Source organism: Ursus maritimus, unplaced genomic scaffold, assembly GCF_017311325.1.
Source record: "Ursus maritimus isolate PB19 unplaced genomic scaffold, ASM1731132v1 scaffold_7, whole genome shotgun sequence".
Classification (NCBI taxonomy): Eukaryota; Metazoa; Chordata; class Mammalia; order Carnivora; family Ursidae; genus Ursus; species Ursus maritimus.
The window spans coordinates 41,597,715-41,611,766 of NW_024426885.1; the positions used below are offsets into that span (position 1 = coordinate 41,597,715).

Sequence of the window (14,052 nt, forward strand, 5' to 3'; positions counted from 1 at the left end):
GAAGCCCTGGCCTATTAACCTGTGTGGAACCTGATTTTTCTTTGCCTGTTCTCTGGACTCTGCTCTCTAGAGTCGGCCCCAGCCCTGCAATACACTCTGCTGTGCACTGTTACCCTTGGTGGCAACACTTATTGACCTCCGTCTCTTTGTTCCTAGATTCTCTGCCTACATTCTATCCATCTGTCAGGCCTCCTTTCCCCATTAGCTCAGGTTAGACATCCTGATGCCTGCTGCTCTCCTGGACTACCACCTGTTGTTTGCTCACGGCTCTCTGGCTATCAGGTACTGCTGAGAGGGCTGGAATTCCTCCCACCGAACACCTGGAGCTGGGGCCTCCCCACCCCAGCCCCCGACAAATCTTTTCCTTCTCCATCCTTAGCAGTGTCCCATGCTGCCTTTCCCTTTCCTGAGAGCAGTAGGTTTATGACTGAGTGTACTTTATTTGTTAACCAGATAAAAACAAAATACAACTAAATATTTTTTATGTATATATGTGTGCGTGTATTTGCTTTTATCAGGTTAATGAATAATCAAAGTATAACAGGTGTGTGTGTGTGTCTATGTACATGTAAAAACCCATATTTGATTCTACTTACTACTCCTCAACATTGATTCTACTCAAGAATTCCTGTGAGACAAGTAGCCCAGAAATCCTTGCATCTGGAGAGAGTATGATTACCTTGTGAATGACTAGTCAAAGGAAGACAAGGTGTCGGGACAAAGATTCAGACTGAGATTCCTGGATCAGGAATGCTGAGTCATACTGCACCTACTGTATGTGGTCTACATGGTAATCCAGATGTTTTCCCAGGTGTGGTGTGGTGCCACCAATGTGACCAGGCATACTAGTTTATCCACCACACATGTTGGGGGTGCCCCTCCTTGTGCTGGACACAAAGTTCTAGAGGATAGAAACTATCTTATTTTCACTCCACTGTAACCCTAGGATTTAGCATACTGCCTGGCACACCAGGAGGTGGTCAATAAATACTTATTGAATGAATGAATGAGTGAATGAGTGAGTGAATGAATGAATGAATGAACGAACAAACGAACTAGGCATTTTATTGGATCCCTGTCCTCTAAAAGCTTAAAATCTAGTAAAAAATAAGACATGTAGATAATTCCTTCACTTGATATTTGCTTCTGAGTCAGGGTTTATTGCCCTTAAGATAGTCGATATTTCATTTTGTTCTCTATTGATGGTTTGCCCTCACTCATTTATTTTATTTTTATCAACAAAGGCAGGGTTGTATCATTGACTTTAAATTCTAACAACTGGTTTTCAATAAATAAAACTTGAGTTCTAGAGTTTTATATGCTCTTTAAAACAACTTCCTCACTTTCATGGGGAAGCATAATCATATAGATATTCAAACAGGAACCAACACCTGTCAGTGTTTCTATAAAAATGTAGATTATTTTACATGTAGTTTGCTACCCACCTTAACACCTGTCTTCCTCACTGTCTACCTGAATCATATTAGCTTTCCTCCTAATTGGTCATCCCCTCCGTAACTGATCTTGCTCAGTTTTTCCAGATTTCTCTTTTTTTTAATTTTTTAAAAAAGATTTTATTTGTTTATTTGAGAGAGAGAGTGTGTGTGAGCATGAGCAGGAGGGGAGGAGCAGAGGGAGAGGGAGAAGCAGGCTCCCCACTGAGCAAGGAACCTGACACGGGGCTCAATCCCAGGACCCTGAGACCATGACCTGAGCCGAAGGCAGGCACTGAACCAAATGAGCCACCCAGGCGCCGACCAGATTTCTCTTAATGAAACACTACCGTGATCAAAATCTGGGAGCCACTGATGTATGGTAACATTCTGTTAGACTGGTCTCTCTGATTGCTACAAAATAGGCCACATGCATTCTTTTGATGCCGTTCTCCCGCCTCCAATGCCCAAGTACCACCTCTAGCAAGAAGTCCTCTTTGAATGCTCCATTCTAAACTCCTCAGGCTTTCTCTCCATATCACTGACTTTTTTTTGCATAGTTTAACGGTTCCTATGGCTTTCTCCTAAATTAGATTTCATGTCTTTATTCACTCACATGTGAATAGGGGCCTCCCAGGCTGGGGAATGACAGTTAAGGAGTATCAGAATACACAACGTTTCAAAATCGCAGCCCCACGCTGGGGCCCACCATTGTAAGTATCGAAATCCTTGCCTCTGCTAACCATTTGTTTTCAGGGTCCAACCAGAGGCGGGGATGATCACACACTCCTCAACGTATCCCTTGTGCTGCTGTCCCGCAAGGTCAAACAGGGCACCCCTCCCTCCTTTCTGCCTTCCCTGCCCTGGTTCTTATCACAGTTGCTGTAGTCGCTGCACTGAGCATCAGGGCGGTTACATCCCAGGACTCCAAGGACCCCATATGAGTCCTGCTCTGTGTGAAAGGTGCTCCCTGGAGCTGTGCAGCACAGTACCTCCACCTGGCGCTACCGAGCACCAGAGAAGTACCACTCCAATTGCAGGCAGGGAGCCTGATCCTTGGCTTGCTTCAAGAATCTGCTTTTTTAGGGCGCTTGGGTGGCTCAGTCATTAGGCTTCTGCCTTCACCTCAGGACACGATCCCAGGGTCCTGGGATCGAGTCCTGCATCCAGGTCCAGCTCCCTGCTCAGCGGGGAGCCTGCTTCTCCCTCTCCAGCTCCGCCCCGCTTGTGTTCCCTCTCTCGCTGTTTCTCTCTGTCAAATAAATAAATAAATAATCCACATTTTAATTATATAATTAATAATGTATATTATATATAATATTATATATTATATACGTATATAACATATATACATACATAATTATATATGTATATAGATTATATATGTAAATAGATTATATATGTAAATAGATTATATATGTATATAATATATTATATATAGATTATATATGTAAATAGATTATATATGTATATAATATGTATTATATAATACATATATGTAACTTATACGTGTAACATTTTGTTGTATAATATTATATACCTTATACCTTTCAGGGCATTTGGGGTAAATGAAAGTGGCAGGATGCATATTTGTCAGAATTAAGTCAATTAGAATCCCATGTAAGATGTGTAATTAATCACAATTTTTATTTATTTGATCAAGGGAGATGTTCTTCTGAATACCAAAAGTCCTTTCACTGTCATACTTACAATAATACACCATATTTTATCAAAACTAAGATGTTACTGATTATAGGAAGCATCATTATTTCATGTACAACTCGGAAAGAAAAACATTGCCAATTAAACTCTGACCCATTACCCATTGTAAGACATGCGAATTTCAAAGATGATAAAATGTCCACAAATGTGCATTTAAGAATTGATGAAATACAATGTGTTTCAAGCATCTAAAAGGAAAAACAACACCATACAGGCCAATAGTTTGAAATGTTGAGTTTCTAGGTTTTTGACATATAATCTGATTTGTTTGTTAGGCACAATCCTCGAATAGCCACACTATGAATGTTAACCACAAAAGCAGAAACAGTACAGTTCAACTGCATATAAACATGTAAAACAAACAAAAGTGAATAACTTAGGATTCAGTCACAAAGTTTAGAAGAAATACTGGCATCAAGTCGCATGCATGGATTATATTACAGATAAAAAATTTACTTTTTGACAGCTGCTTATACTGAAAATGTGCAATGACCAGAAGAATTGCAACGAGGTTGTTACCCAGGTTTTTGTCTTTGGAAAAGTCGAACTAAACAATCAGAAAAACCTCAGCAGGGCAGTACGATGACTTTACATCTATCCCGGAAGCTGAACAATAGTGCTTGTTGCTTATGGGGCCATCAGGAAAAGCCAGCTGTGGATTTCTTTCTAGTACAATTAATTGCTTCCGCTGTATATAAAATTGAAAGAATTGGGTGCTTTAGTGCGGAAAAAGGATATCCTGCTACACTGCTCCTATTTCCTCACAAAGGCTATTAGCGAGCCTTTTGCCATTAATTCACATGCATTGGATTATCCTGTGATGAAAGACCAAAAGGCTTTTCATTTTTATAGTCTCTTATCTCCTATTTATTTGGCACCTCTCTGGAGATACCTGCTCTTCTCCCAAGACTGGTTAATTGCTAGGATGTCAGAAGGTAGCTAATGACTGACTTCCTTTTCGGAGACTAATTGGGAGCCCGTCTCCCTATTTTTTCTTGGAGTAGCCTTTCTCGTTGCCGAGAAGTATTCTGAGCTACGTCATTATTTGAAATGACAGATGCCGCATTCTAGTGCCAAGTTTCAATCCCTGCCCATCGTACACTTTGAGACCAGCGAGTAACCCCTTTATAAATCATCTGTGTAGACCTGTGCCATCCAATACAATAGTCACTTGCTGTGTGTGATTGTGTAAATTTTAAATGAGTTAAATGTCAATAAAATTCAGTTTCTCAATCTAGGCTCACTAGTGCTCAATAGCCACATGAGGTTAGTGGTGACCATCTTGGAAGACTGTGGGTATAGCTATATTTCCATCTTCACAGAAAGCTCTGTTGGACAGTGTTGGTATATAGACCGTGATCTGCTCAGCTCAGGCCTCGTAAACAGTATCTGAGCCCATCTCCTGAACTGATTAGAATGGTGTATTATTGTAAGTATGACAATGAAAGGACTTTTGTTATTCATTTAAAACAAATGGTAGAAAGACTACTTTCAGGGATCATTTCTATAGTTTGCTACTAGGGAAGTTTTTGTGAACGTGTAAAGCACCAGAAATAGAGGATTGCTATTCAATACGTATAAAATTATAGTTATGTAAGAGATGTTCTTACCCCAATGCAATAAATAAAAAAGTTTTTAAACAGTAGAAAATAAAGATAAAATAAAATAGTAGAAAATAGGTCTAAATACAAATAGTGGTTGTCTCCAGGTAGTAGGACTATGATTACTTTTTTCATCTTCCTATTTATTTTATTATCTTCCTATTTTTTAGATTTTATTAAATACATATTGCTTTCTTAGTTAAAAAAATAACATTTCAGATACTTAAACCCGTTCATTGCTTCTATCACCAATTTCAAACTAAGGTGGTTTCATCCAGTTCGTGTGTCTAAGAGAGAAAGTCGTCCTTCTGAGCAACTGTTTCTTTAAAAATGACTCTCAGCCAGCAGCTTTTAGTTCAGAGACAGATCTGTACTCCCTTCGATCCTAGCCTGAAAAGCAGAGAGCCTGCGTATGGAGTGCCCCGGAGCCCTGCTAAACAGAATCCCAGAACACCGCTCTGGAAGAGATGGTTCACCATCACCAGCAATCCCCTCCCCGATCTGCTGAGCACTTTGCATTTCTAGACCACAGTGCAGAGACTTGGGATCAAGGCCTCACAGGTTAAGGAGGCTCGTGGAGCTGAAGAGGGCTCTGTTTTTACCACTGAGAAGAGAACCATAAAAAGAAGTCCTCGTTTCCTAAAAGTTCAGGCATGATCATACAGGTTTAATTAGGAACAGCAAGCTGTTTACAGCAAATTATAAACTGTATAAAGCAGACCTCAGTGGACACGCCCAAAGGATGTCCCATGAACCCTTACTTCTCCAAGTCCGGATTCAGCAGATCTGGCTTGGTGAGGTAGGGTGCTGCAATACCAGCCAAAGGAGTATCCCAGAAGTCCCTTTCCAGAATGTTCCATGACCAGAGGAGATGGTCAAATCGTTCACGGAAAAATGTCTGTTTTTCTTTCCTTTTGTCCTTAAAACTTGAAGCCGATCCACTATTTTCTTGACTGCTACTGCACCCACCCAGTAGAGAGACACTTCAGAACAGGCTACGCAGCACGAGACTTCGGAGTCAGAATTCTGGCTGAACTTCCGAATTTTTGACCTTGTATGGACTTTGTCAACCTCTCTAAATCCCAGTCTCTTCACCTATAAAATGGGGATAAATAAATAATATCAAATCTAATGAGACAGATGTGAAAATTAACTGAGAATATATGGAAAACAGTTGGCATAGAGTCAACGCTCAATTAATTTTCGTTACCTTTCCTTTTCCTTCTAGAAAGTGATTGGTCCATCAGTGTTTATGTTGAAGGGGAAAGAAAACAAACTGTAAACTCTTAATGAGCCTTACTTCAAATACAGCCCAGTGCAGTTCAGTAATTAGTATGTAAGTTCTCGTTCAGCTTGGGCTGGGCTCCAGTTCTTCGTTCCAGCCTTAGCTCAGGAATTTCCTTCTCTAGAAAGCCTTCTCTGCCCACTCCCAGCTGAGTTAGTGTCCCTCCTGATTAGTCCCGGATCACTTCGAGCTTATTTCTGTCCTGTCATTTACCTTGCATTCTGCTGCTCAAACCAGAGTACCTCGCCTTGGGCACGGAGTACACGTTGTTACACAGCATCTTCTCCAGGGTGCCTAATAATAAATGACTTAAAGCGAAGGGCATACCTTTTTTTAAGCTAAAATGTTAGATTATAAAAGAAATTTCACAATAGCAGAGGGTCCCTAAGAGTGTTGTTCTTTGTGTTGATGGTCCTTTGTTTCTAGGTCTGCTTTGCAGAAAAGTTGGAGAAACATTTATTGCCGTAGGATAGTGAAATTACGTGGGAACTTGTCAGTTTCTTCCCCCAGACTGTGAGCTCTGCGAGGGCAGGGACTGCGCCTCGTTCACCTCTGAAATCACAATACATTGCTACGTAGCATGAAACCAGGCTCCAAGCAGAGACTCCATGAACGTGGACCCGAACTCAACTCTCTTCTCCCAGTGCTTTGAGGAGAGTTTAGTATTTCCACTCAAGATAGGAACTTTGCAACTGTATGACAGACAGGAGGACTTCATATCGAGTACCTAATGGAAAGACTACAATTATAGCTGTACTTTTTGGGAAGAGTATTTAACCTATCTGAACTTTGGCTTCCCCATCTGCCGGGGTTATGAAGATTCACTGAGAAAAGATTCAAAGAGTGCCAAGCATAGTGCTTGATACGTAGAAGGTACATGAAAGAAAAGGCTTCTTTCTTCTGAAGTCACATTCTGGTTATTAATCTACAAGCTAAGAGATGATTCTTACCACTTTAATAATTCCAAGCAATTCGAAGAGGACCTAATATTCACGGCTCAGGCTAAGCCAGTGCCTGGGGCTGCTTCTGCAACACGCTGGTCCTTCCTCCTAGACCTCCAGCCTAGTGTTACCATACCATTCCACAGCCTCCTTACTGCCTCAGTTACCTTCACATTAAACCTGGGTTTATGAGGTGGGAATAATTCAAGAAGATAGGACCACCTGTTAGGAGGTACAGGCTGCAGAGTCTGGTCCCATTTCAAGCCTTGCCCCACTCAGTAATCTGATTACTAATGCTCTGGTAGGAATTGGCAACTTTGACGCATGTCTTGGTCCTGGTGTTGGAGACAACCCTGGACAAATGTTGCCAATTCCTACCAGAGCATAAGCCAAGGAATCAGCATCCCCAAATGGCTGCATTCTTCATTCTATTGGCTGGGGTCCAAGGTAGCTTTACCTGGAAACTAATGAAGCTTAAGCTTCAGGGTCCCTCACTGTGAATGCTAGGAGTTGCTGGAATGTTCTAGATTGAGACAGGGAAGTCAGGTTGCAATCAGGGGGCATTCCTATGTAAGCTTTTCTGATAACTTGCCTAAAGAGATTTCAGAAGAGACCTAGCGATCCCCTGATTCCAATCATTTGTTGTGATTCTTTCTTATTTTAAATGACCGGCTTGGCTTTATAATTAATGTGGTGTTTGGAATTTCATTATAGTCTTTTTCTTAAAGATGGGTCCCCATAAAACCTGGATCCCAAACTGGATCAGGTTCTTATCCAATCTTTGCCTACTTTTCTTCAGGGCCTCCTTAGCCTACCGTTCATGGAAAAGTCACACGTATGCAGGGGTCTCTGTAGTGATGAGGACATGCAGGACGGAATTGCCTTCACTACTGGCCTTCTGTCTTGGACTGCAGGCACAGGCTGGATGGATGCCCTGCACCCATTCCGCAAACGCAACGAGCCTCTGGCATTCAAAGTGCTTCATTAGAAATGAAAGATAAGACCTCTGTTAACTGGCTTCTCCCCTGAATCTGAAAATTATTTTGAAATAATCTCTTTATACCTACTTTTATGCATCAATGAGACTTTGAGCTAGGCTAAGATAAGGGGACAGCTGATTTGCAAGTGGAAATACAGCCCTAAGAATTTACTTAGTGAAATGTTTTGGTTTTTTAAATAGGATTTGTTTGTGAGAAAAGGAACTCGGCTCCCAGATAAGCCGCATCCACGATGGCATCCTTTTGCCATTTCAGTTCTAAAACTCGCCACTGTGCTGCTGCCTAGCTGTAGATGGGGGGAAATAATAATCCAATGCATACGCTGCTGTGGAAAAGTGTTCAGAGTTTTCACAGTTCGGCTAAGCCGTAAATGTGCTCCAAATAGCCATTGCTTGTAGCTGCTTCTTGTGTAAACAGGTGAGAAAGACTTACATAAACAGTCAATTATTAAGTAATGGGAAAATTCGAGAGTGCTGTGGAAGGACTGAGGACGGATGCTGGCTCACAGAGTGGCCGGGACGAGAAGGTCCGTCCATGACAGGTTAAGAGGCTAGAGAAATCAACAATGCTAGTGTGTGGGGTCTTGTATGCAGGTTAGTTTGGGCTCTCTTGAGGGGTCATGGGAAACCATTTAAAAACAAATGTTAGCAGGACCATTACATAGCCAGATTTATTTTTGAAGAGATCTCACTACCTGTAATGTGGGGAGTCGGTTAGCAGTAGATTGGGGGGGGGCAAGTGGAGACAAGGTCAGGAAGCTGGGGAGATAACTAGAAGAGAGGTGTTTGGAGGCAGGAAGGGTCCTGAGGATGGAGAGGAGGGAACAGATCCAAGACAGATCAGGAAATAAATATGGCAGCCTGCGGTAACTTGTCAGAAGGAGCAGTTGTGGGAGAAGACAGACACACAGAGGACTCCCAGATTTTCAGTTTCAATGACCAGGTGGGACCTGCCATTCACTGAAAGAAACAATACAAGAGGAGAAGCAGGTTGGGCGGGAGGGTGGTAAATTCAGCCAACAGCAGGTCCAGAATTCCTACGTAGAAGAGGTGCAGGGCAGTGGGACTATGGGTTTGGTCTCGAAACTACGTTTACAAAAATAAGCACTCTGTCTGTTCAGATTGGGTGGCATCGGTAAGATGAGTGGCAGATGATAGGGGCTTAAAATACCCCCTACCATCCTGAATCCAGCATGGGCATTGTATTAGCTGAGATTCTTCTGGTTGCAAGTGACAGAAACCCAATGTAAGCAAGCTCAAGAATCAAGGGGAAATGTATTAAATCAAGGAAGAGGTAGGTGTGGAGCCTCAGAAACAACTAGATCCAGAAGCCTTCATGTTGAAAGAGCACTCCCTCCTTCTCATTTCTAATCTTTGCTTCTCCGTGTCTGTTGGCTTCGTTCTCTCCTCACGCAGACAGACTTTCTCTGCACAGGACGGAACACTGGGCCTTGGACTAATATTCTTCTAGCTCGGCCACCAGTGAGAGGAAAGACTATCTCTCTCCAAGCTCCAGGTTTAACAAAATCTTAGGGAAAAGTTCTGATTGTTCTGGTTTGGTTCACAAACCCACTTCCTGAACCAACCACTGTACCTAAAGGGTACTGGAAGAAACGATAGGAAGAACACCGCTATGGCCATTCCTCCAACCTATGAAACAGGCAAGCGTGGAGATGGCTGTAGGATAGCCAGGTGAGACAGTAGGGCAAAATCTGGATATGTGAGCCTGAGGATCTCAGGAGAGCAGTACACGGAAGATATAGATGTCACATGGTTCAGTAAAGTAGTCGATGGCCTTGACAAAATTCATGGCAGAACTTATTCCACAAGCTCAATAAATACATTAACTTGGGATCATTATCACTTAGATAACCCTTAATATGTATTTTATAGAGGTTTAATTTTCAAAAGATTTTATTTATTTATTATTTGAGAGAGAGAGAGATTGAGAGAATGAGTAGGAGGAGGGGCAGAGGGAGAAGCAGGCTCCCCAGTGAGCAGGGAGCCCGACGTGTGACTCAATCCCAGGAACCTGGGATCATGACCTGAGCTTAAGACGGACGCTTAACCAACTGAGCCACCCAGACGCCCTAGAGGTTTATTTTTTAAAAGTTTTATCTATTTTTTAAATAATCTCGACACCCATTTTGGGACTCTAACTCATGACCCTGAGATCAAGAGTCACATGCTCTTCCAACCGAGCCAGGCACGTGCCCCTGTAGAGGTTTGGAGAGGATCAAACAGTGAAGTTCCTAGTTAAAACAGAAATGGTTTTTAAAAGAAAGCAAATCTTAGCACAGTATGTATTAGTGTGATTCCAATGAAGTAAAACGTAATGTGTGTGTGCAATTTGTGTGGGTGTGTACGCGGGCACGAGTCTGTTTCCCAGATTTCAGAAACCCAGGCGTGCCATATAGACGCAGATCTGTTCCCCAGACTTTAGACAACCGCATGGAACCACGTTTGCCATATTCACCAGAACTGCTTGATGAACAGCTTCAATTTTTTTTTTTCAAGAGAAAAGTATCACAGGAAAAGTTAAAAAAAAATTTTTTTTTAAGATTTTATTTATTTATTTATTTGAAAGAGAGAGCGAGAACAAGCAGGGAGGAGGGGCAGAGAGAGAGGGAGAAGCAGGGAGCCTGACTTGGGGCTCAATCCCTGGACCCAGGGATCATAACCTGAGCCAAAGTCAGCCGCTAAACCAACTGAGCCACCGAGGTGTGCCCCCCCACCAATTCTTTTTTTTTTTTTTTTTTTGAGAGAGAGAGAGAGAGCACACATGAGCTGGGAGAGGGGGGCTAGGGGCAGAGGGCGAGGGAGACAGAAAATCTCGAGCAGGCTCCACACCCATGTGGAGCCCAACACGGGGCTTGATCTCACAACCCTGAAACGAAATCAAGAGTTGATTGCTTAACTGACTGAGCCACCTAGGCGCCCCAGGAAAAGTAAGATTTATTCTTCTATCAAAAGTGGACGTTCTTGGGCACCTGGGTGGCTCAGTCGGTTGGGCATCTGCCTTCGGCTCAGGTCGTGATCCCAGGGTCCTGGGATCGAGTCCCACATCGGGCTCTCTGCTCAGTGAGAAGTCTGCTTCTCCCTCTACCCTTCCCCCCTGCTTGTGCTCTTTCTCTCTCTCTCAAATAAATAAATAAATAAATAAAATCTTAAAAAAAAAAGTGGAAGTTCTTGGAGTCAAATATTTATTTTATCTCCTTTCAACAGGCAGGCATTCGAAGGCATTCTCTGGTGTGTCTTACTAAGGCCTACAAGGTCCTCTGTGCTCCTTACCTCCTCTCCTATTGCCCTCTCCTTACTTGTGCTCTCAAGACCTGGGCCTCCACTGTGCCAAAATCCCTCCCTTAAAGCCTCCACATGTATTTTTTCCTCCGTCTGGAACACTCTGTCTCAAACTTTGGCGTGGTTGGTTTCTTCTCATCATTTGGACCTCAGCCCAGATATTACCTCCTCAGCAAGGTCTTCCCCGACGACCCCGCCAAAAGTAGCTTACTCCAGCCCCCAACACAAAACTCTGTTTTATTTTCCCATAGCACTCACTGTCTCAAGTTATATTATGTATACTTGCTTATTGCTTGTCTTGTCTCTGGACGCATAAGCTCTGTGAAAGCAGGAACCTTGTCTGGATTGTCACCCTCCGTCCCTACAACAAAGCCTAGCCAGTCAAGAAATGTTTGTGAAATGAAAAGATATATTGCTGGAATATTATTCATCCCTATAAAGAAATGAGGTGTCAAACCATAAAAAGACCTAGAGGAAACTTAAACGCCTATTACTAAGTGAAAGAAGCCAACAGCCTGAAAGGCTACATGCTGTGTGATCCCAACTCTCTGACATTCCGGAAAAGGCAAAACTATGGCGACAGTAGAAAGATCAGTGGTGGTCAGGGGCTAAGGGGGAGGGAGGGATGAGTAGGTGCAGCACAGACGGTTCTCACTGCAACTCCGTGTGATGTTGGGGTGTCATAATACATTTGCTCAACCCCGCAGAAGGTGAAGGTGCCAAACCCACCGAGAGTGAGCCCTAACGTAACCTGTGGCTCTGGGTGATAATGACGCGGCAATGGGTTCAGTGGTTGTAATGAATGTCCCGCTGTGGTGGGGCTTGCTGATAATGGGAGAGGCTCTATGTGCGTTGGAGCAAGAAGTATCCGGGAAATCTGTGTACCTTCTGCTGTGGACCTAAAACTGCTCTGAAAATTAAATCTATTTTTAAAAAAACAGCATACATGGCCCAAGTTGTTGAAATGATTTAAGTGTGTGAGTGGAACATTGAGAAAAGTTCTTAACATTGTCAGGATTGTGCTGGGACAGCTCGAATCGGGACAGCCTAAACACAAACTTTAGGCAGTGTTCTCGAAACTGGAGTTCCATAGTCTGTGCCTAAAGAAATGAAGCAAGTTTCTTTATAGAGGGACCGAGCACTCACGCAGCTCACATATGTGTGCCGTGACTCTCTAGGGTGAAGCGCATATGCAGCCATTTCCCCGGATTTGATCCAGAACCTATCACGTCTTTATCATTCATGAGCCTAAGTCCAGCTGAATGCCAGTGGTTAGCCTGCAGAGCAGCTTTAAATAGTCAAAGATTTCTCTTCAGAACTAATCCAACATAAGTTAGTTATTATCTTGTTTGGCTGATTCCAAACCACTAGAATCTAAGTTCCATGAGAACAGCGGGTTTTGTCTGTTTTCTTTACTATTATGTTCCCAGTGTCCAGAGCGGTACCTGGCATATGGCAGGTGCTCAAGAAATATCTATTGAAAGAATGAAAAGAATGAGCAAATGAATAAACATTTTTCCTTCTGTGAAAATGGTAGAAATTCTGGTACAAGGTAATTATACCAAATTCTGATCCAGGTGGTTCGTATTTCTGGGCGATTTGTGTAGTATTTATTCTTGCTGCAGGTTTTCCCAAAGCATTTTTTTTCTGAATGGACACATTGAAGGAGTTGAGAAAATGAAGGAAGAGTGAGGGCCTTAGGCTCTGACCCCACTGCACTGGTAATAATGGTCACTAACACGTGTGTTGTAATTTCTGACCACAGTTATTGCATTTGGCTCTCAAAACACCTGTGAGGCAGGGGTCATTACCTTCACTCTCAGGAGGGATGAGAGACGCTCTCGAAACGTCACCCCGGTCACATCAGATCAGCCTTGATCTAAGCCCTGGTCTTAACATGTCAAATCAGTGTTCAGTCCATGGCCCCCGGCTGCCTCCCCAGCTGACCGTGTGTACTGGGAAGCCATTTCCCCCTTCTCGGTCCCCACATCTGGAAAATGCCCAGGGGATTTCTTAGATTCCTTCCAACTTAACATTCTATGACTCTATGAGACTCAGTTTTGTTTTTTTTTTCTTTTTCTCCATCTAAATTGTTATAGCTTTAAAAAGTGCTAAAATAGTATCTTATTCCTTCTTGCAATCACATAGCTCTTTCAAAATCTGATTGAGGTGCTAAAAAATCAAATAAATTATGAAAATGTTCTCTTTCTTCTTAAGTAATGCCTGGAAACAGAATACCTTAACAAAGAGTGAATTGGTTTTGTTAAGCCTAGTAGCCTCAGAAAGGTCTTCCTTATTAAAAAAGAAAAAAATGCCATGAGAGGGGTTTTCTCTGAGCTTATTTCAAAACAAAAGACATGGAAGAAAATACAGCAACTTTTCTAGAAATGAAGCCATTTAGAACAGATTAAAAATAAATGAATCCATTAATTGGGACGCCTGGGTGGCGCAGTCGTTAAGCGTCCGCCTTCAGCTCAGGTTATGATCCCAGGGTCCTGGGATCGAGCCCCACATCGGGCTCCTCCGCTGGGAGCCTGCTTCAGCCTCTCCCACTCCCCCTGCTTGCGTTCCCTTCTCACTGGCTGTCTTTCTCTGTCAAATAAATAAAATAAAATATTTTTTAAATAAATAAATAAATAAATCCAAAATATTTAATCACTGAGTAGCTAAATAAATAAACCTTTCCAAAAAGGAAAGGCAAAGGATGGTCTTCACTTTATTATTTACCTGGTAAAATCCCTTTCTATGCAAACCGTTCGTATTATTCACATAC

General features: G+C 42.5%; 1 protein-coding gene and 1 pseudogene across 3 annotated transcripts in view; one reads left to right on the forward strand and one right to left on the reverse strand.

Annotated features, from left to right (window-relative positions):
- The first annotated feature begins 4,636 nt into the window (after nucleotides 1–4,636).
- Nucleotides 4,637–4,723, forward strand: LOC121101341 (annotated as a pseudogene).
- Nucleotides 4,724–5,029: 306 nt separating this feature from the next.
- The window catches only part of LDB3 (LIM domain binding 3), a 70,073-nt gene continuing 61,050 nt past the window's right edge, over nucleotides 5,030–14,052 (reverse strand). For all 3 annotated transcript variants that reach the window (XM_008696129.2, XM_008696130.2, XM_008696128.2), the window contains one exon: nucleotides 5,030–5,851. In XM_008696129.2, coding sequence (XP_008694351.2) covers nucleotides 5,534–5,851 — 318 coding nt within the window. In that variant the 3' untranslated portion in view covers nucleotides 5,030–5,533. The remainder of the gene's footprint in view (nucleotides 5,852–14,052) is intronic.